Source organism: Bos grunniens, chromosome 27 (assembly GCF_055505025.1).
Source record: "Bos grunniens cultivar Pamir isolate PY7600 chromosome 27, Bosgru_T2T1.0, whole genome shotgun sequence".
Taxonomy (NCBI): domain Eukaryota; kingdom Metazoa; phylum Chordata; class Mammalia; order Artiodactyla; family Bovidae; genus Bos; species Bos grunniens.
Window position 1 is genome coordinate 28,791,241 of NC_141191.1, and position 19,984 is coordinate 28,811,224.

The 19,984-nt window shown below is 39.8% G+C and overlaps 2 protein-coding genes across 14 annotated transcripts in view; one reads left to right on the forward strand and one right to left on the reverse strand.

Moving 5' to 3' along the window:
- Nucleotides 1-160, reverse strand: part of PURG (purine rich element binding protein G) — a 46,510-nt gene extending 46,350 nt beyond the window's left edge. For all 5 annotated transcript variants that reach the window (XR_015156451.1, XR_015156450.1, XM_086380944.1 and 2 more), the window contains exon 1: nt 32-160. The gene's annotated coding sequence lies outside the window, so the exon portion shown is untranslated. The remainder of the gene's footprint in view (nt 1-31) is intronic.
- A 169-nt stretch (nt 161-329) lies between these two features.
- The window catches only part of WRN (WRN RecQ like helicase), a 126,702-nt gene continuing 107,047 nt past the window's right edge, over nt 330-19,984 (forward strand). For 2 of the 9 annotated variants that reach the window (XM_086380935.1, XM_086380937.1), the window contains exons 1-2: nt 734-903; nt 12,895-13,074. In XM_086380935.1, the coding sequence (XP_086237061.1) occupies nt 13,072-13,074 (3 nt within the window). In that variant the 5' untranslated portion in view covers nt 734-903; nt 12,895-13,071. Of the gene's footprint in view, nt 516-631; nt 904-12,894; nt 13,075-19,984 lie in introns of those variants that run through there. The other 7 variants (XM_086380933.1, XM_086380934.1, XM_086380938.1 and 4 more) reach the window with 5 other exon arrangements.

The following is a 19,984-nucleotide window of genomic DNA, read 5'->3' on the forward strand; positions in this document are numbered from 1 at the left end:
CCCCCGGGTCCCCCAGTCAGCAGACACTCACATCAGCACTACCATCATCGCCGCCGCCGGTGCCCTTCACGACCGCCGCCGCCGCCAGTTCTCGGCCCCTCTGTGGCAGCCGCCGCCCCCTGCCTGCTCCCCCGCCGCCGCCGCCGCCGCCGCCGCCGCTCGCACCGCCCCGCGCCGGAGCAGCCGGGCAGGGGCATCGCCCGCGGCGCCCACCGCCGCCGCCGCCGCCCCTCCAGCGGCCGCTGCGGGGGCCGCCGCCGCTCTCCGGGCACCGGCCCGACGCCCGCCGGGGAGGAGGGGAGGGGGCGGGGAGGGGGGCGGCGGGAGGCGGGCAGTGGACCCCGCCTCCTCCAGCACAGCCCGCCGAAGCGAGTATCGGGTCTCGGGCTCTCCTCTGCGGCCCGCTCTGACGGAAGCCCAGCGCGTGGGACTGGGGAGTGAGCGTGAGGTGACCGGACAGGTGTGAAGATGGAGACGAGGACCCGGCTGAGGCGAGGCTGTTCTGACTTCTCCAGGTACCGCTGAGACGTAGGACTCGGGCGGCCCACCGGCGCCCGCGCGGAGACTACACTTCCCGTAGGGCTTAGCGGCGGCGAGCCCCTCCCCAATTGCGCATGCGCGCCGAGTAGCCAGCTGGGCTTGGGTGGGAGGGGCTGCAGCTCAGCGCTCCGGGAGCGGAGGACTTGGGGGCGTGGCGGAGCCCGGACGGAGGGGAGGGGAAGGTCCGTGTCCCAGGAGTGACGCGTCACTGTGTGCGCCGTGATCCTCCCGCGTGGGCTCCGCAGCGCGGGAGTCTGTTGAATCGGTATCGAACCCTGATACCTGGTTCGAGGCTGTGGTGTTGGGTCGCTGCACAAGTCATCCAGCTGATGGATGAGTCCCGTTGAACTGGCTCATCTCAGGGTAACGTGTCCCTCCAACCTTGCTTCAGGCTCCAGGCCCTGGGGTATCTTTCTAGCCTTCTCTTACCTGGAGGTTCTGAGTCCCACAGAGTAGGTCTCTGGGCTTTGGGTGGGAGGTTCCTTAGGGATGGGCATCTTCGTTCTCCTTTTCCGCCTCCCTTTTGTGTAATGTAACAAATCATGTTGGATTTTTGAATTCAAAATATTCAGTCTTTAATTTTGTTTTTGTTGTTGTTATTGTTTTTTTTTTCCTGGTTAAAATTGAGTTGTTTTCTGGTTATGTGTCAGTATGTAAATATTCTCCTTACAGAAGCGGATATTAACATCCTTAAGATGCTAATTTAGTAGTGTTTTAAGTCAGAGTACTTAGGCATGTTAATTTTTAGGGAGTTGAAGTCTATGGGTAGGGCAGTTAGATTTTCATGCTATTGAACAGTGATCTCCCCTTCTTAATTACACAGATATTTACCGAGCGCCGCTCTAGGTCCATCACTGAACAAAACAAACACAAATCGCTCTGTTTTGGGAAGTTGACATTTTGGAGAGAGATAGGCTATAAGTCAAATGCCTGGTATGTCAAGAAGGTGAAAATTCCATGGAGAATAATAAAGGAAGGAGAGATGAGGAGTGTGGATGAGGGTAGGGAACTGAAATTTTAAAGTAAGGTGGTCAGGCAAGGCCTGGCTGAGAATGTAATTTTTTTTGAATTAGTGTTATTGGAGTATAGTTGCTTTGCAATGTTGTGTTAGTTTCTACTGTACAGCAAAGTGAATCAGCTACACGTATACATGTATCCTCTCTTTTTGGACTTCCTTCCCATTTAGGTCACCACAGGGCACTGAGTAGAGTTCTTTGTGCTATATGATGGCTTCTCATTAGTTAGCTATTTTATACCTAGCATCAGTAGTGTATTTGTGTTAATCCCAGTCTCCCAATTAATCCCCCCCTTCTCCCCACCTTAGTGTCCATACGTTTGTTCTCTGCGTTATGTTTCTGTTTCTGTTTTGCACATAAGATCATCTATGCCGTGTGAAGAGGAATTAAAAAGCCTCTTGATGAAAGTGAAAGAGGAAAGTGAAAAAGTTGGCTTGAAGCTCAACATTCAGAAAACGAAGATCATGGCATCCGGTCCCATCACTTCATGGGAAATAGATGGGGAAACAGTGGAAACAGTGTCAGACTTTATTTTTTTGGGCTCCAAAATCGCTGCAGATGGTGATTGCAGCCATGAAATTAAAAGACGCTTACTCCTTGGAAGGAAAGTTGTGACCAACCTAGATAGCAATTTCAAAAGCAGAGACCTTACTTTGCCAACAGAAGTCCGTCTAGTCAAGGCTATCGTTTTTCCAGTGGTCGTGTATGGACGTGAGAGTTGGGCTGTGAAGAAAGCTGAGCGCCGAAGAATTGATGCTTTTGAACTGTGGTGTTGGAGAAGACTCTTGAGAGTCCCTTGGACTGCAAGGAGATCCATCCAGTCCATTCTAAAGGAGATCAGTCCTGATGCTAAAGCTGAAACTCCAGTACTTTGGCCACCTCATGCGAAGAGTTGACTCATTGGAAAAGACTCTGATGCTGGGAGGGATTGGGGGCAGGAGGAGAAGGGGACGACAGAGGATGAGATGGCTGGATGGCATCACCGACTCCATGGACGTGAGTCTGAGTGAACTCCGGGAGTTGGTGATGGACAGGGAGGCCTGGCATGCTGCGATTCATGGGGTCGCAAAGAGTTGGACACGACTGAGCGACTGAACTGAACTGAATGCCGTTTTTCTAGATTCCACATATATGCATTAATATATGATATTTGTTTTTCTCTTTCTGACTTACTTCACACTTTGTTCGTGTTAGTTGCTCAGTCGTGTCCGACTCTTTGCAACCCCACGGACTGTGGCCTGCCAGGCCCCTCTGTCCACAGGATTCTCTAGGCAAGAATACTGGAGTGGGTAGCCATTCCCTTCTCCAGGAGATCTTCCTCACCCAGGGATCAAACCCGGGTCTCCTGCACTGCAGGAGGATTCTTTATCCTCTTTGCCACCTGGGTAATTTTTGAGTAAAGAGCTGAAGGAAGTGAGAGAGCTAGTTTTGTGGCTATCTGAGGTAAATGAAAGTACAAAAGCCCTGAGGGAACCTGCTTGGTATATTTGAAGAGCAGAACTCTATAACTGGTTAATTAAGCAACAGCTTTCCACTGCCCTTCTGTCCAGCCCCAGGTAACCTCTGATATGCTCGCTCTCTATGAATTTGCTTATTCTAGATAGTGTATACAAGTGGAATCATATTTGTTGTTTTGCACTTGTCATGATGTTCTCAAGGTTCATCCACGTCGTACCATGTATTAGAACTTAATTTCTTTTTATGGCTGAATGTGTTTCCGTTGTGTGTACATACTACATTTTGTTTATCCATTCATCTGTTGACAGACAGTTGGGTTTTCCCCCCTTTTGGTTATTGTGAATAATGGTGCGCTGAACACTGGCTTACAAGGATCTACTTGAGTCCCTGTTTCCAGTTCTTGTTTCTTTTGGGTCTGTACCTAGGAGTGGACTTGCTGGATCATATGATAATTATGTGTTTAGCTTTTGGAGGAACTGTTTTCTACAGTGGTGGAACCATTTTACCTATGAATTTTTTTTTTTTGGCTATGCTTGGTGACTCGCGAGACTTTAGTTCCCTGACCAGGGATTGAATCCGGGCCACAGCAGTTAAAGCGATGAGTCCTAATCACTGGACTACCAGGGAATTCTCAATTCCATATGAATTTGAGGATTAGCTTTTCCATTTCTGCAAAAAAAAAAAAGGCCTTTGGAATTTTGATAGAGATTGTGTTGAATCTGTAGATAGCTTGGGGTTGTATAACATCTTAACAATATTAAGTCTTCTTTCCGTGAACACAGGTGGTGTTCCACTTGTTGTGGTGGAACTTGTCTTCTTCGTGAATGAAATGTCTTCTTTAATTGGCAGCAGTGTTTTGTAGGTTGTGATGTACAGGTTTTTCATTTCACCTCCTGGGTATTTTATTTTTTTAGATGCTATTGTAAACGAGATTGCTTTTTAAGTTTCCTCTCAGATTGCTCATTGCTGTTGTCTAGAAACTCAGCTGGTTTTTGTGTCTTGATCATGTACCCTGTAACTTTGCTGAATTTGCTTATTAGATCTAGTAAGTTTCTTGTGGTTTCTTTGGGACTTTTTTTTATAGACACAGTCATGTCATCTGTGAATAGAGTTTTACTTCTTTCCAATTTATTGCCTTTTATTTCTTATTTATATCTAATTTCTCTGGGGCTAGAAATTTCAGTACTCTGTTCAATAGCATTGGTGGAAGGAGTATCTTTGTCTTGATCTTGATTTTAGGTGAAAAGATCTTCAGTCTTTTACCGTTGAGTATTATGTTAACTGCGTTTCTCATAAGTGCTCTTTATTGTGTGGAGGAAATTCCCTTCTCTCCCTAGTTTTCTGACTTTATATCATGAAAGAGTATTTGATTTTGTCAAATGCCCATGTCAGTTGAGATGGTCAGGTGTATTTCCTTCATTCTGTAAAAGTTACGTATTACATTGATTGATTCTCTTATATTGAGCCACCTTTACATTGCTGGGATAAATCTCACTTGGTTATGGTATATAATTCTTTAAATGGAAACATTTTTTAACAGAATCACTCTGACTTCTGTTTTGAGAAGACAGTGGAGGTGACGGAAATAAGAGGTAATGTGGCTTGAATCAGGGTTTTCCTGTGCAGGTGGTCAAAGATGAGAAATGCCTCCTTTATCTTATGTCAAGTTTCTATATTTACATAGCTCTGTTTCTGAACATGATATATTTTGTTCCATTGATTTATATCTATTTTTATACCAATTCCACACCATTTTAATTTCTGTTTTTGTGTACTGCTTATGTTTAATAGAGGAATTCCCTGGGGCTTCCTTTGTGGCTCAGCTGGTAAAGAATCCGCCTGCAGTGTGGGAGACCTGGGTTCGATACCTGGGTTGAGAAGGTCCCCTGGAGAAGGGAAAGGCTCCCCACACCAGTATTCTGGTCTGGAGAATTCCGTGGACTATACAGCCCACGGGGTCGCAAAGAATTGGACAGGACTGAGTGACTTTCCCTTTCCCTTTCCCTGGTGGCTCAGACTGGAAAGAGTCTGCCTGCAACATGGGAGACCCAGGTTCGATCCCTGGGTCGGGAAGATGTCCTGGAGAAGGAAATGGCAACCCGCTCCAGTATTCTTGCCTGGAAAATCCCATGGATGGAGAAGCCTGATGGGCTACAGTCCACAGGGTCTCAAAGAGTCGGAGATGACTGAGCGACTTCACTTTAGGAGTTCTCAAACTTTTTTTTATGTTTAATAGAGTGAATTTTTCTTTATTGGTCTTATTTTCTCAAAAAATACATTTTTTTGAATGCTCTTGACTATTTTCTTCTCTTAGTGAACTTTAATATAAGCTTGTGTGGTTTGATGAAAAATCCTGCTGACATCTTTTCTTGCTGTTGCTTCTGGAGTGTATTGATTTAATTAATTTAAAGTTTTGAGTCTTAACTGTCCAGGAACTCAGTATGTCTTCTCTAGACCTTTTTTGATGTTTTACTAAGCTTGCCTAGTTGTCTTTAAAATGGGTCTTACGTAGTTTACTTTAAGTTTATTCCTTGGCAGATTGTCATTTTTGCTGTTATTGAGTTTAGATATAAATTATACTTTTTAATTGATTCTTGCTCATATATAGAGAAGTCCCTTCATTTGGATATGCTTATCTTGAATCTGGTCATCTCTGGAGTATGTCAGTCTTTTAATCAAATTGATGAAGTTTTATAAAATCAAATTACCTCAAAGTGATACTAGGGACAAGTATTTCGGAGACTTTAGCTCTTTGATAGGAGTTAAGCTTTCCTCTTGTGAAAACTGGTTAGTAATAGCAGTCAGGTGCTACCCCTGCTCCTTGCCTTAAAATGATGATCATCAGCATTTTTATTATCATCAACACCATCATTATTCTGCATTACTTCCCTTAGGGATCATATAGGTTTACCCTGTATCCTCTTTCACCTGCAGAGCAGTCAGCTTCTTTTAAAGGTGATTTGCTTTCTTTTTTGATAAATGTTTTATATATGGGAGGATTAAAAAAGAGGATGGTTTTGGAATAATTTCTTCACTGGGAAATAAGTGATTAGAATAATTTCACATTATCTCCCAATAAGTGGAACCAGTGACTTTCCCTCCCTTCCCTTCAAGCCTTTGCTTCTTTCTAACTCCAGTGTCTTGTCTGAATTTTATGATCTTCCACCTATAGTCTGATAGGCTAGGTCTTTGGGGCAGGGCAGAGATTCACCCTGTCTTTAGGTGTCTCTGAGGCCAAGAAGGTAGAGGTGTGGAATCTCCCTAGTGTATTGTAGGAATAGCAGAAGCCATTAGAAAAAATATCAAAGGTTTGTTGCTTCTTCTCATTTTGATCTGTAGCGTGAGACATCACCTGTTGGCATGTGATCTACTTTAGCTATTCATTCTTGAAATGAGGGCACCAGAGTGCAGTGGAAAGATCACTGGACTAGAAGGTAACTTTTGCCTTCTGTACCAGCACAGAATTGCTCGTTTTTCCTTTTACTCATTTTATATAAACTTTCCCTGTGTGAAGAAGTTAATCTGAAGTTCTTGGCATTGGATAAACTTATGGTTGCTTTCAGAATTGTATATTCATTTTCCAGTTTCTTTTTCACTCTGTCTCTATTTTTACCTTTTGCTCTTCCTTCCACACTTAAATTGGTCTTATTGTAAAATATTGCATTTTTCTTTCTGTCTGAAAATCCTGAATTTCAGCCCAACGCAGAGCTGTGCATCCTAAAGTTCAATATCACTCCCATTTATTTAAGTTCTAATTTTCTGTTGCATTGCTTTTTAATGTTATTTTAATTCTTGTTTTGATTTAAAGAAGATATGAAGCTCTGTTGATGAAATTTTGAAACTTTTGGTACTGTATCCTTTGTGTGGCTAATATTTTTGTGTATTTGTCTGGGGCTAGTATTTTTATCCTTATAATTTATTTTTATTTAAGATCAGGGGTCAAAGAAAAGAATTGGCCACATACTCTTATTTTCAGTTATTGTGTGTTAGTTACAACACAAGCACAGAAAACTTGATCAAACAGGCTTAACGAATAAGGAAACTTATTTTTAAAATGAACCTTGAAGGCTAAGGGAGGACTAACTTGAAGACTAGTTTAGTGCATTGACTGTAGCTTCATTTCTCATCTTTTCCATCTCCTGTGTGTTGGCTTCATACTCTGGCTAATTTCCATCACCGTGGCAAATCAGCTGTCGAAGGCCCAGGCTTCCCATTCTCAAACAAGACATCTCTTGTGGTACTTTCATATAAGAGAAAAAAATATTCTCAGAAGCCCTGTAAACATCTCTTGTATCTCATTGGTCTGTCTTAGGTTGCAGTTTTTATTCTTAACCCAAAGCTAGGAGAATGCCTTGAGTTCACACCTGAGTTTCTGAATCATTGTGACTAGGGGAATGGGATTTATTTTACATCAGTTAGATTTTCCATGGGAGCTGGCATTTGGGGGCAGCTTCCTTGAAGCACATTGGTTTTGCAAATAACTGGTCATTATCTGAATTAAATTTACAGTACTGTGCAAAGGGTGCAGGGTGGAATGGATGCTGGGTGGCCAACCGTCAATGTCCTTTTGATAATGAGTCTTATAAAATTTCATCTCAGCCCATATGAAGTGACGGGAAAAAAAAAAAAAAAAACAGGCAGCCTAAGAATGTTTTAAATTGACTTACCTGAAAACTTTCTCTGTACTTTCCCAGTTTATACTGGCTGATTTTAGCTGACTGGCTATAGCTACTTACAGAACAGAGGAAATTCATTAAAAATAATGAATTATTCAGTGGGATAGTGAAATTCAGTTATAAAGCACTTCGCTGTGCCATGGACTCAGTTCAGGTCAAGTCATGTTCCTGGTTTATGGGCAGTGCGGCTTCTCACAATGACACTGCATTATTCTTTTCCCCTGTTGCTAGCATTTTAATGACATCTTATTGTATTTATTTGGTTCTACTTATACTTTATTTCAATTGACTTTATTAACACAAATTTTAACTTACACTTTAAAAATATAAATTATATATTACATAATGTTTGACAGTTATGAATATTTAGTAGATACCTATAAAGAAATAGGTCTCTCAAAAGAAAAATCCTGTTACCTTTAAAATTGCTGTGATTACTGTAGCTGAAGCAAATGCTAATGGTGGTTTTATTTAGCGTTTATAGTTTGTTTGCCTGGGTTATTTGGAGGGAAATTAAGATTCAATAGATTAATGAAAGCCTCTTTAATTAGGGAATTTAATGAGGGCTTTGTCATGGATTCCATGGTTCTTTTTCCTCTGACCCTTCCTATTCCTATTAGTGCATTGAAAAGTAGAAAAGAATTCTCAAAAACAATACAGAAGGATACCTTATAAGTTAGATCCTCTACTGTAATTACAGATTGTGCATGCTTGTGTAGAAATATGTGTGTACATGTGTCTCTGTGGGGACTTCCCAGGTGGCTCAGTGGTAAAGAATGTGCCAGCCAATGCAGGAGATGCAGGTTAATTCCCTGGGTCGGCAAGATTCCCTGGAGAAGGAAATGGCAACCAATTTCTATATTCTTGCCTGGGAAATTCCATAGACAGAGGAGCCTGGCAGGCTACAGTCCTTGGGGTTGCAAAAGAGTTGGACATGACTAAAACAACAGTGTGTCTCTATATGTATCTGTGTGTATATATATATAAAATTTATTATTGTTAGTCTCTCTGTCCTGTCTGACTCAAAGTGTCTAACCAAAATTTGGACATTGATAACCAGAGTGAATTGCTGAATCATTTAAGCTGCTTTGGTTTTATATTACGTATAACAAGGATGACTATGCTGCTAAGTCACTTCAATTGTGTCCGACTCTGTGTGACCCCAGAGACGGCAGCCCACCAGGCTCCCCCGTCCCTGGAATTCTCCAGGCAAGAACACTGGAGTGGGTTGCCATTTCCTTCTCCAATGCATGAAAGTGAAAAGGGAAAGTGAAGTCGCTCAGTTGTGTCCGACTCTTAGCGAGCCCATTGACTGCAGCCTACCAGGCCCCTCCGTCCATGGATTTTCCAGGCAAGAGTACTGGAGTAGGGTGCCATTGCCTTCTCCGAAGGATGACTATACTTGTATATAAATCTTTCTGGAGAATGCTGGTTATTTTTGTAACATTAATTTTTTAAAATGTAACTATAGGTAAAACGGTGTGAGAAGTAGAGAAGTATTTTGAGTGGAAATCTTAGTATTGTGTGAAGAAATTTCCTTGGCCTACCTTCATGAAGATGGCTTTTCTTTCATTTACCCTAGGCTCTATTTAGACATTAATTTTCACACTAGACCATCAAACTGGTCCTTTTAATAATTTGACTATTGAAGCATTTGATTGATGCTGATAGTTAATGGACTGGAAGAATTGAGCTAGTGCCCCTCTCTGGGTTCATCGTTTTTAGTCCCAGTTTTACAGATGAGAAGGTAAATGATGGGCTGTGTGGGTGCTGCTCACGTCATTGAGGAATCCATAGGGTGAAGTAACGCGCCAGGCCAGTGTGAATTGACACAGAAGGCTCAGAGATGGGGAGAAAAGGAGACGTGCTCCAGTCTTAGGATAACTCCCCTCCTACTCCCCTGATTAAGTAGGTGTCCCAGACTACCACCCTGATTCATCTTTTGGCATATTCCTACTGTTTCTCAACTACTCATTCTGTAGCGTACCTCCAAAAACGTACCCAAATATTTCACTCAAAGAATGTTTTATAAAGGGATATTGACTCTTAACATTTCTAGAGATACTCAGACCAGCTGCTGGTATTGATTTGTTTACAGCCGAGGTTAGAATTAAGAGGCCTGCAGGAAACTGGGTCTTGGAGATTGGTATCAGATGGGAGATTGCATAGTCATATCCATTTCTTTTGGAAAACTGGAAGGTCTGGCAAAACTGGGGCCAAACTGACCATTGGGAAGAGTTAGCTGAAGCAAGGTTAGTGCCTTCCAGTTTGTGCTGCAGCATAATGATATGGGTTATGGGTAATGCACGATTTTGATGGTTGCATATTTTTTATAATTTTCAAACATAAAAGCTTTTTATAAGGCAAACGTTCAAAGATTTGCAATAGGTTAAATTATATTTGAGCATTCTTTATGTAGATCGTTTTGTCAATTACTTGATATCTATAACATGTATAGTTCTGTGCAGTAAACTTGGTTGAAAAGGGCTGTGTTGTGGCTGTATCTTTCCGTCTTAACTGTTAAGTAATTTCCTATCTGTTAATCACTTTAATTGGGTATGTGTATGTTATTTAATCATTGGGAAAGTTATATGTGTTCTTTGAATTTTCTTTCTTAATTCTCATAGGTTTACTGGAAACATAGAAAAGACCATGATTATTAATTATTACTATTATTAATTGATTGAACATATGCAACTCAATTGGTTCAATAAAATATGTCTTTATAACTTCAGAAGCTCATTTAAAAATATATTTGATTACCCTGAAGTATTTTTTGTTTACTTTAAAATTTTTTAATTATTAAAATAAATGAAAATAAGTATTTCAGTACACTTAGTTTTTTGTTTAATTTCCTTAATTAAAAAAAAATTTTTTTTTTGATAGGATTTGTTTAGAAATGTTCATAAGAATACAGACAGGTTAAACAACAGAAAACTTTTCCTGAGGAATTAAAGACCTGTAGTATTTTAAGTACTTTATATGCAAGTAGATTGAATTTCCTTAGATACTTACTTACCCAATTTTGATGTGTAAGACTGATTAAAGCTGGAAAGTCATTCAGTTTATGAGTTGAACATAATAGTAAATATTTATTAATCAATAACTAAGTAGTAAAGGATTATCTCAGAATTGGATTTGGTATTCCCAGAATTCTTCACACTTCAGCCTAAATCAAATGGAGTGGGGGTGTCAGGCAGAATATTCTGATACCTTTTCATAAAACATTTATTTTACTAAATAAAAGATCTGAACGTTTGAAAGTGTCTATGAGCAAAAAATAAGAACAAATTTAAGAGACTGATAAAAGAAGTAATCAGATTGAACTCAAGAAGGGTTAAACAGTTAATAGAGCCCAGATTACCTCACTAGTTTGCTAAATCTGCTCTTTTCCCTCCTGCCTATATGGAATACTATGTTTGGGACCAGTGAGGCAAAGGAAGTAGAAAAGTTGCCATTTTTCAGTTATCTTTTAGAAGATATGTTGAAGATTTATGCTGAAGACAACATTAGAAGAAGATTAATGAAAAAAGTGTTCATTGCAGTTATGAATTCGTAAATACTGGCAGTGGTCCTCAGCAGGCTTTATAGAACCTTTGAAAAATGCCTGGAAGGACATTTTTTGCTTGGCACAGAAGTTCCAAAACCAACTGGGGATGAAGAATGAAGTGAAAAATGAATATTTTGAAACATGAGAAATTATAGAAACTGGAAATGTGGGGCTGGTAACAATAGGAACGTAGAAAGGCTTTGTGTTAAGTTCAACGTAAAAAACCTGATATTCCTAGTTATGTGTTGTTTTATTCACAGAGAATCTCTTGTATATTAAAATTTACCTGTAGTTCTGAATTCTGCATTAAATGGTGTCATAAAAATGGTGAATCTCCTGAAATCCAAGTGGCTACAATGCCATCCTTTCAGCTTGAGGTGAAGAAATCTGATTAGCTATTTCATTACTGAAATAAGTTGACAGTCCAAAGAAAGATTTATAAGCTAAAGGGAAAAATTTCAAATTATTCTGTGTGAATGACTCTTACTTTGCAGATTTTTTGAAGTCTGATTATTGGCTTCAAAAAATGGTATCCTTAACTGACATTTTGAGCACTTGAATTAACTTAATCATCACTGTAGTGATCATGTGGAAAATATATTAATGTGTACTGACAACATTTATGGATTCAGAGTAAAAATTCAGGTTTGGCGGAGTGAAGTTAAAATAACTTTTAGAAGTGATTGTTTAATTGGTGTTATTTGAATCCTAAAGAAGGATTAATATTATTAGAGAGAAGCCAGTGTGTGCCTAATATGGAACTTTAGCATTGACATTCTTGATATAAAAACATTCATTTGTATTTGAAGCTTATTTAACATCATCGGAAGAAATTAACATATTTCTCAGTAGAGGAACAGGAGAAGCATTAAAGACTTCCTGCAGGCTTGAAGTTCAATTTAAGGAGATTGAATTGTTGGAGTGCTGGTTAACAGTGAAAAAGGAGCTTTCAGTATGTCGGAGCAAAGCTTCCCCTTTTGCCATTTGCTGCCATTGGTGCCAACAAAGCTTGTTCGTGATGGTTGCTCTACGGAGTATTAAGAATATGTTGTTTAAAGATCTAAATCGAGAATTTTGTGTAACCGTGTTAAACATAAAACCTAATATACAGAAGTTATTTCTTCTAAATAATTTCAAGATTGTTATTTTAAAAGTTTGAAAATTTTCATTTTATAAAGAACGTAGAAGTTTCACAGTATATTCACATTCCCAGATCCCATTCCCAGCATGCCATGAAAATAGTTTCATTTTCTGAATGTGCCATGAACTTGAAATTGTTGTCCACTTCTGGTATAGAACTTCATTTATAAATGAATTGGACAATTGAGAGTCATCATGTATTTGGGTAAAATCAACAGGTATCAAATCACTTAGCTGAATAGTTGACCCTTGATAAAAAAGAATTTTCTACACAAAAAATAACTTAGACTCCTTGTAAAAAGGATTCAGTGAATTCAATAGAAAATGTATTAAAGAACTGAAAATGGTGTAAAAGGAATATTGGAGGTTAGGAGAGGAATTAAAACGTTTCCTGAATAAGTACTCGTTAGAATTACTGTGGTAAAACAAATGTGGCTGAAAATTAAATTGGTATTGAATGTACTGAAGAACCGATTGGACTTAGGAAGCCTACTTGATATTTCCTGTCTTACAGGACCTAGAGGAGGTGTACTGTTGGGTTCTATGTGCTGGGGAGCTAGAGCTTGAGATTACAACTCTGGATACCTGTGAATCAAGAAATTGTCTTCTAGAACTTCAGTGGAAGACTTAGTATATTCTCTTGGTGCTCAGTTTGCAGCTTTCTGATGGACCCTAAGAGCTGAGACTGCTGATGGTAAATAGAGTTACACGGGTAAAGTAAAATAACATTTTACCCAAGGAATTCAGCATGAGGAACGTCCAGAATAGGAAACTCCTGTTGAAACGGGTCTTTGAAATAATTAAATCATAACTTTTACTAAAGAAAGAAATTACAAGCACATTTGGGGAGACTCAACTAGAGAGCAAAGAAACTTTCTGAAACAAATAGTCCAAATCTTAACATTGTAAAAGTTCAGTAAGGCAAATTGTAAAAGAACTTTGAAATGAAAGGGAGAATATTGAGAATGAAATTAGCATCTTGGAGATCAAGTAGAAGAGATGTCTTGTAATACTGAACAAAGTTAAGGAAGTCATCATCAGGTAGAAAAAAATAGACATTAACAGAAGAAATTCAGGCAAGTTTTCACTGGAATGTGAATAAGTGGTATAGAAGGAAAAAAAGAATAGGTTATAGCAGTTAATAACTAAACCAGTAACAGGAGTGTATTAGTTTGTTATAGCTGCCATGATTAAGTACCACAAACCGAAAGAGTCAACAGAAATTTAATATTCTGTAGTTTTGGAAGCTCGAAGTTCAAAATCATGTTGTTGGCAGAGTTTTTTTTTTTTTTTTTTTTTTCCTGAGGGCTGTGAGGGAAAGGTCTGCTTCTGGCCTGCCTTCGTGGCTTGTAGATGACTTTTTCCCTGTGTTTCTTCAGATCGTCTTCTATGTATGCATGTCTTGTCTCTGTGTCCAGATTTCCCCTTTTTTATAAAGACGTCACTCATTTTGGATTAGGGACGTCCCTAATAACCTCATTTAAATTTGGTTACCTCTGTAATGACCCTGTCTCCAAAGTGGCATTCTGAGGTACTTGGAGATTAGGACCCCAACCTGTCTTATACTGGAGAGGCATACAGTTCATCCTATGACAAGAGGAAAATTTTCTTAAGACTTGGAATCCTTTCCAAGGACTCGCTGATCCCAAGAAGAATAGAGTGGAGCGCTTTAAAATATAAAAATCCTTTAAAGTCTCTGAGGCTTCCAGATGGGAAAAATGTTACTCATAATTGAAGAAAGCAGCAGAAAAGCAATGGACTTCTTACTTGTGATGTTAAACGGCAGAAGACTGTAGGAGAACATCTATAAACTGCTGAGAGACTATTATGCTCTGTCAACACATCATTCTCTTATCTGTCTGAAAAAATAGGTTTTTATATATGCAAGGGATCAGTGCTTATCCCTACATATTCTACCTGAGGAAAGCAATTGAAAAGAACCTCTGAGCAAACACTTGAATTCAGAACAGAGATCCAGGATAGGGCAGGATGAATTGAAAAGGAAACCATAGTAAGCGATATAAACACTTACATATATATCTAAATTTATATAAACATTAAAATGGATGATGAAATTTGTAACAAAAATGTTCAGAAACAGTAAGGATTCTTGAAATAGAAAAGCAGTACTAGAAAGCTAACAGGCTGTAACAGCCAAAACTGTATCACGAAAAAGCAGTGGTTAAGGGTGGGGAAGTCAAAACATTCTTCAGAGTTTTCCCTTACTGGATGGAGAGACAGTATAAATGTCAGGTCTTGATGGGGAAGGGATATAGTTTTATTATTTTGCCCAGAGAGTGGAGTAATAGTAGTAATAGTAATAATAGTGTAAAAAGTGAAGTTTTAACACTGACAGTGGTAAAAAAGAATATGAATGGTAACTTCACCCAGTTGGAAAAATGGACAAAGAGTAAGAAGAAACCGAAGAAAGGACGATAAATATTAATCAAAAATGAAAGGGAAAGCTCACGTTCTTATACTAACTGTGAATCAGGTGAGTCTCCTTATTGAAAGACAGCGTGTTCAAATTGGCGCTGTTCAAAACCAAAACCAGAAAAACAAACCACAACAAAAATCCCACGTGTATGTTGTTTAAAGCCAGCCTTTAAAAAAGTGATAAAGGTGAAAAGTGGTAGATAGTGGTGGCTAGATAGGTGAGATTATTCTAGAAGAATCCAAACCAAAGCAAATCAAATACATTATTTTAAAGAGGAACTTGGGATCCTTTAATGGCTCAAATAAGAAATGATAAGATTTGACTTTGGAAAAAAATGTGTGAACATTGTTCATACTCAAGAAGGTAACAGCTCAATATATAGTTTAAAAACTCTATTATTCAATGACTTCAATCCTTTCCAAGAATCAGATCAGATCAGTCGCTCAGTCGTGTCAAACTCTTTGCGACCCCATGAATCGCAGCCAGGCCTCCCTGTCCATCACCAACTCCCGGAGTTCACTCAGACTCACGTCCATCAAGTCAGTGATGCCATCCACCTATTTCATCCTCTGTCGTCCCCTTCTCCTCCTGCCCCCAATCCCTCCCAGCATCAGAGTCTTTTCCAAATGAGTCAACTCTTCGCATGAGGTGGCCAAAGTACTAGAGTTTCAGCTTTAGCATCAGTCCTTCCAAAGAAATCCCAGGGCTTTCTCCTTCAGAATGGACTGGTTGGATCTCCTTACAGTCCAAGGGACTCTCAAGAGTCTTCTCCAACACCACAGTTCAAAAGCATCAATTCTTCAGTGCTCAGCCTTCTTCACAGTCCAACTCTCACATCCATACATGACCACTGGAAAAACCATAGCCTTGACTAGACGAACCTTTGTTGGCAAAGTAATGTCTCTGCTTTTGAATATGCTATCTAGGTTGGTCATAATTTTCCTTCCAAGGAGTAAGCGTCTTTTAATTTCATGGCTGCAGTCACCATCTGCAGTGATTTTGGAGCCCAGAAAAATAAAGTCTGACACTGTTTCCACTGTTTCCCTATCTATTTCCCATGAAGTGATGGGACTGGATGCCATGATCTTCGTTTTCTGAATGTTGAGCTTTAAGCCAACTTTTTCACTCTCCACTTTCACCTTCATCAAGAGGCTTTTGAGTTCCTCTTCACTTTCTGCCATAAGGGTGGTGTCATCTGCATATCTGAGGTTATTGATATTTCTCCTGGCAGTCTTGATTCCAGCTTGTGTTTCTTCCAGTCCAGCGTTTCTCGTGATGTACTCTGCATATAAGTTAAATAAACAAGGTGACAATATACAGCTTTGACGTACTTCTTTTCCTATTTGGAACCAGTCTGTTGTTCCATGTCCAGTTCTAACTGTTGCTTCCTGACCTGCATACAGGTTTCTCAAGAGGCAGGTCAGGTGGTCTGGTATTCCCATCTCTTTCAGAATTTTCCACAGTTTATCGTGATCCACACAGTCAAAGGCTTTGGTATAGTCAATAAAGCAGAAATGGATGTTTTTCTGGAACTCTCTTGCTTTTCCCATGATCTAGTGGATGTTGGCAATTTGATCTCTGGTTCCTCTGCCTTTTCTAAAACCAGCTTGAACATCTGGAAGTTCATTGTTCACATATTGCTGAAGCCTGGCTTGGAGAATTTTAAGCATTACCTTACTAGCGTATGAGATGAGTGCAATTGTGCGGTAGTTTGAGCATTCTTTGGCATTGCCTTTCTTTGGGATTGGAATGAAAACTGACCTTTTCCAGTCCTGTGGCCACTGCTGAGTTTTCCAAATTTGCTGGCATATTGAGTGCAGCACTTTCACAGCATCATCTTTCAGGATTTGGAATAGCTGAACTGGAATTCCATCACCTCCACTAGCTTTGTTCGTAGTGACGCTTTCTAAGGCCCACTTGACTTCACATTCCAGGATGTCTGGCTCTAGGTCAGTGATCACATAATCGTGATTATCTTTTTTTGTACAGTTCTTCTGTGTATTCTTGCCACCTCTTCTTAATATCTTCTGCTTCTGTTAGGTCCATACCATTTCTGTCCTTTATCGAGCCCATCTTTGCATGAAATGTTCCTTTGGTATCTCTGATTTTTCTTGAAGAGATCTCTAGTCTTTCCCATTCTGTTGTTTTCCTCTATTTCTTTGCATTGATTGCTGAAGAAGGCTTTCTTATCTCTTCTTGCTATTCTTTGGAACTCTGCATTCAGATGTTTGTATCTTTCCTTTTCTCCTTTGCTTTTCACTTCACTTCTTTTCACAGCTATTTGTAAGGCCTCCCCAGACAGCCATTTTGCTTTTTTGCATTTCTTTTTCATGGGGATGGTCTTGATCCCTGTCTCCTCTACAGTGTCACGAACCTCATTCCATAGCTCATCCGGCACTCTATCTATCAGATCTAGGCCCTTAAATCTATTTCTCACTTCCACTGTATAATTATAAGGGATTTGATTTAGGTCCTACTTGAATGGTCTAGTGGTTTTCCCTACTTTCTTCAATTTAAGTCTGAATTTGGCAATAAGGAGTTCATGGTCTGAGCCACAGTCAGCTCCCGGTCTTGTTTTTACTGACTGTATAGAGCTTCTCCATCTTTGGCTGCAAAGAATATAATCAATCTGATTTCGGTGTTGACCATCTGGTAATGAATAACCTTTCCAAGAATAACCTTTATCTAATCAATGATTAAAAGCCACATGCATGCAGAAGAATTTCTCTACTGTGAATTATTCTCCAACTTTCTTTTCTGTGTGCTTTTTATCTGGCCCAAGATGTAAGTATTATTAAGTTTGATAAAAATGTTAGGTTTGTAAACAAGTTTACTTTCAAATTCTTAACCTGGAGGCATCTAGATAGAATTTTGTGTGCAAAAAAGAGTATGTACATCTAAAAATTAGACATTTTAAATTAAAATGATTTCAGTCATATAGTTGGCTATAGGGAAGAGTTACTGAGGTTTATTTCTCTTCTGGCAGTGTGAATGATTACTACAGAATTACAAGATTTTATAGTTGTTTTTATAGAGTTGTTTATTATTTGCAGAAAACAATTTTCTGGAAGTTTTGCAAATGATCTACTCTGTATATAGCAAAACTTGTTTTCCAGTTTAATAAAAATGTGTTTTAAGATTAAGAATAGACTCTTTTCCTATGTGTGTTGTGTATATATACACATACTTTGGGATTAGCTTTCAACTTTCCTGTTAAGGGCTTTGGATTTGTGGCAAACCAGTTCAGTTCAGTTGCTCAGTCGTGTCCTACTCTTTGTGACCCCACGGATGGCAGCATGCCAGGCTTTCCTGTCTATCACCAACTCCCAGAGCCTACTCAAACTCATGTCCATTGAGTCGGTGATGCCATCCAAACATCTCATCCTCTATCGTTCCCTTCTCCCACCTTCAATCTTTCCCAGCGTCAGAGTCTTTTCCGATGAGCCAGCTCTTCACATCGGTGGCCAAAGGATTGGAGTTTCAGCTTCAGCATCAGTCCTTCCAATGAGTATTCAGGACTGATTTCCTTTAGGATTGACTGGTTGGAGCTCCTTGCAGTCCAAGGGACTCTCAAGAGTCTTCTCCAACACCACAGTTCAAAAGCATCAATTCTTCAGTGCTGAGCTTTCTTTATAGTCCAGCTCTCACCTCCATAGCTGACTACTGGAAAAACCATAGCTTTGACCAGACAGACCTTTGATGGCAAAGTAATGTCTCTGGTTTTTAATATGCTGTCTAGGTTGGTCATAACATTTCTTCCAAGAAGCAAGCGTCTTTTAATTTCATGGCTGTAGTCACAATCTGAAGTGATTTTGGAGCCCCCTCAAAGTCTGTCACTGTTTCCATTGTTTCCTCATTTATTTGCCATGAAGTGATGGGACCAGATGCCATGTCTTAGTTTTTTGAATGTTGGGTTTTAAGCCAGGTTTTTCACTGTCCTCTTTCATTTTTATCAAGAGGCTCTTTAGTTCTTCTTCGCTTTCTGACATAAGGGTGGTGTCATCTGTATATCTGAGATTATTGATATTTCTCCCTACAATCTTGATTCCATCTTATGCTTGAACCAGCATGGCATTTTGCATGATGTACTCTGAATATAAATTAAATAAGCAGGGTGACAATATACAGCGTTGATGTTCTCCTTTCCCAATTTGGAACCAGTCTGTTGTTCCGGGTCCGGTTCTAACTGTTGCTTCTACACTTGCATACAGATTTCTTAGGAGGCAGGTAAGGTGGGCTGGTATTCCCATCTCCTGAAGAATTTTCCAGTTTGTTGTGATCCACATAGTCAAAGGCTTTCGCGTAGTCAATAAAGCAGAAGTAGATGTTTTTCTGGAACTCTCTTGCTTTTTCTGTGATCCATTGGATGTTGGCAATTTGATCTCTGGTTCTTCTGCCTTTTCTAAATCCAGCTGGAACATCTCGAAGTTATTGGTTCACATACTGAAGCTTCACTTGAAGAATTTTGAGCATTACTTTACTAGCGTGTGAGATGAGTGCAATTGTGTGGTAGTTTGAGCATTCTTTGGCATTGCTTTTCTTTGGGGTTGGAATGTAAACTGACCTTTTCCAGTCCTGTGGCCACTGCTGAGTTTTCCAAATTTGCTGGCTATTGAGTGCAGCACGTTCACAGCATCATCTTTAGGATTTGAAATAAATATAAGCTTATTAATAACCATTAACATTTATAAAATGCCTTGCAGTGTGTCAGTCAGTTCAGTTCAGTCACTCAGTCGTGTTTGACCCTTTGCAACCCCGTGGAATGCAGGACTCCAGGCCTCCCTGTCCATCACCAACTCCCAGAGATTACTCAAACTCATATCTCTTGAGTCGGTAATGCCATACAACCAGCTCATCCTCTGTCATCCCCTTCTCCTCCCGCCTTCAATCTTTTCCAGCATGAGGGTCTTTGCAAATGAGTCAGTTCTTCACATCAGGTGGCCAAAGTATTGGAGTTTCAGCTTCAGCATCAGTCCTTCCAATGAGTATTGAGGACTGATTTCCTTTAGGATTGACTGGTTGGAGCTCCTTGCAGTCCAAGGGACTCTCAAGAGTCTTCTCCAACACCACAGTTCAAAAGCATCAATTCTTCAGCGCTCGCTTTCTTTACAGTCCAACTCTCACACCCATACATGACCACTGGAAAAACTATAGCTTTGACTCGACG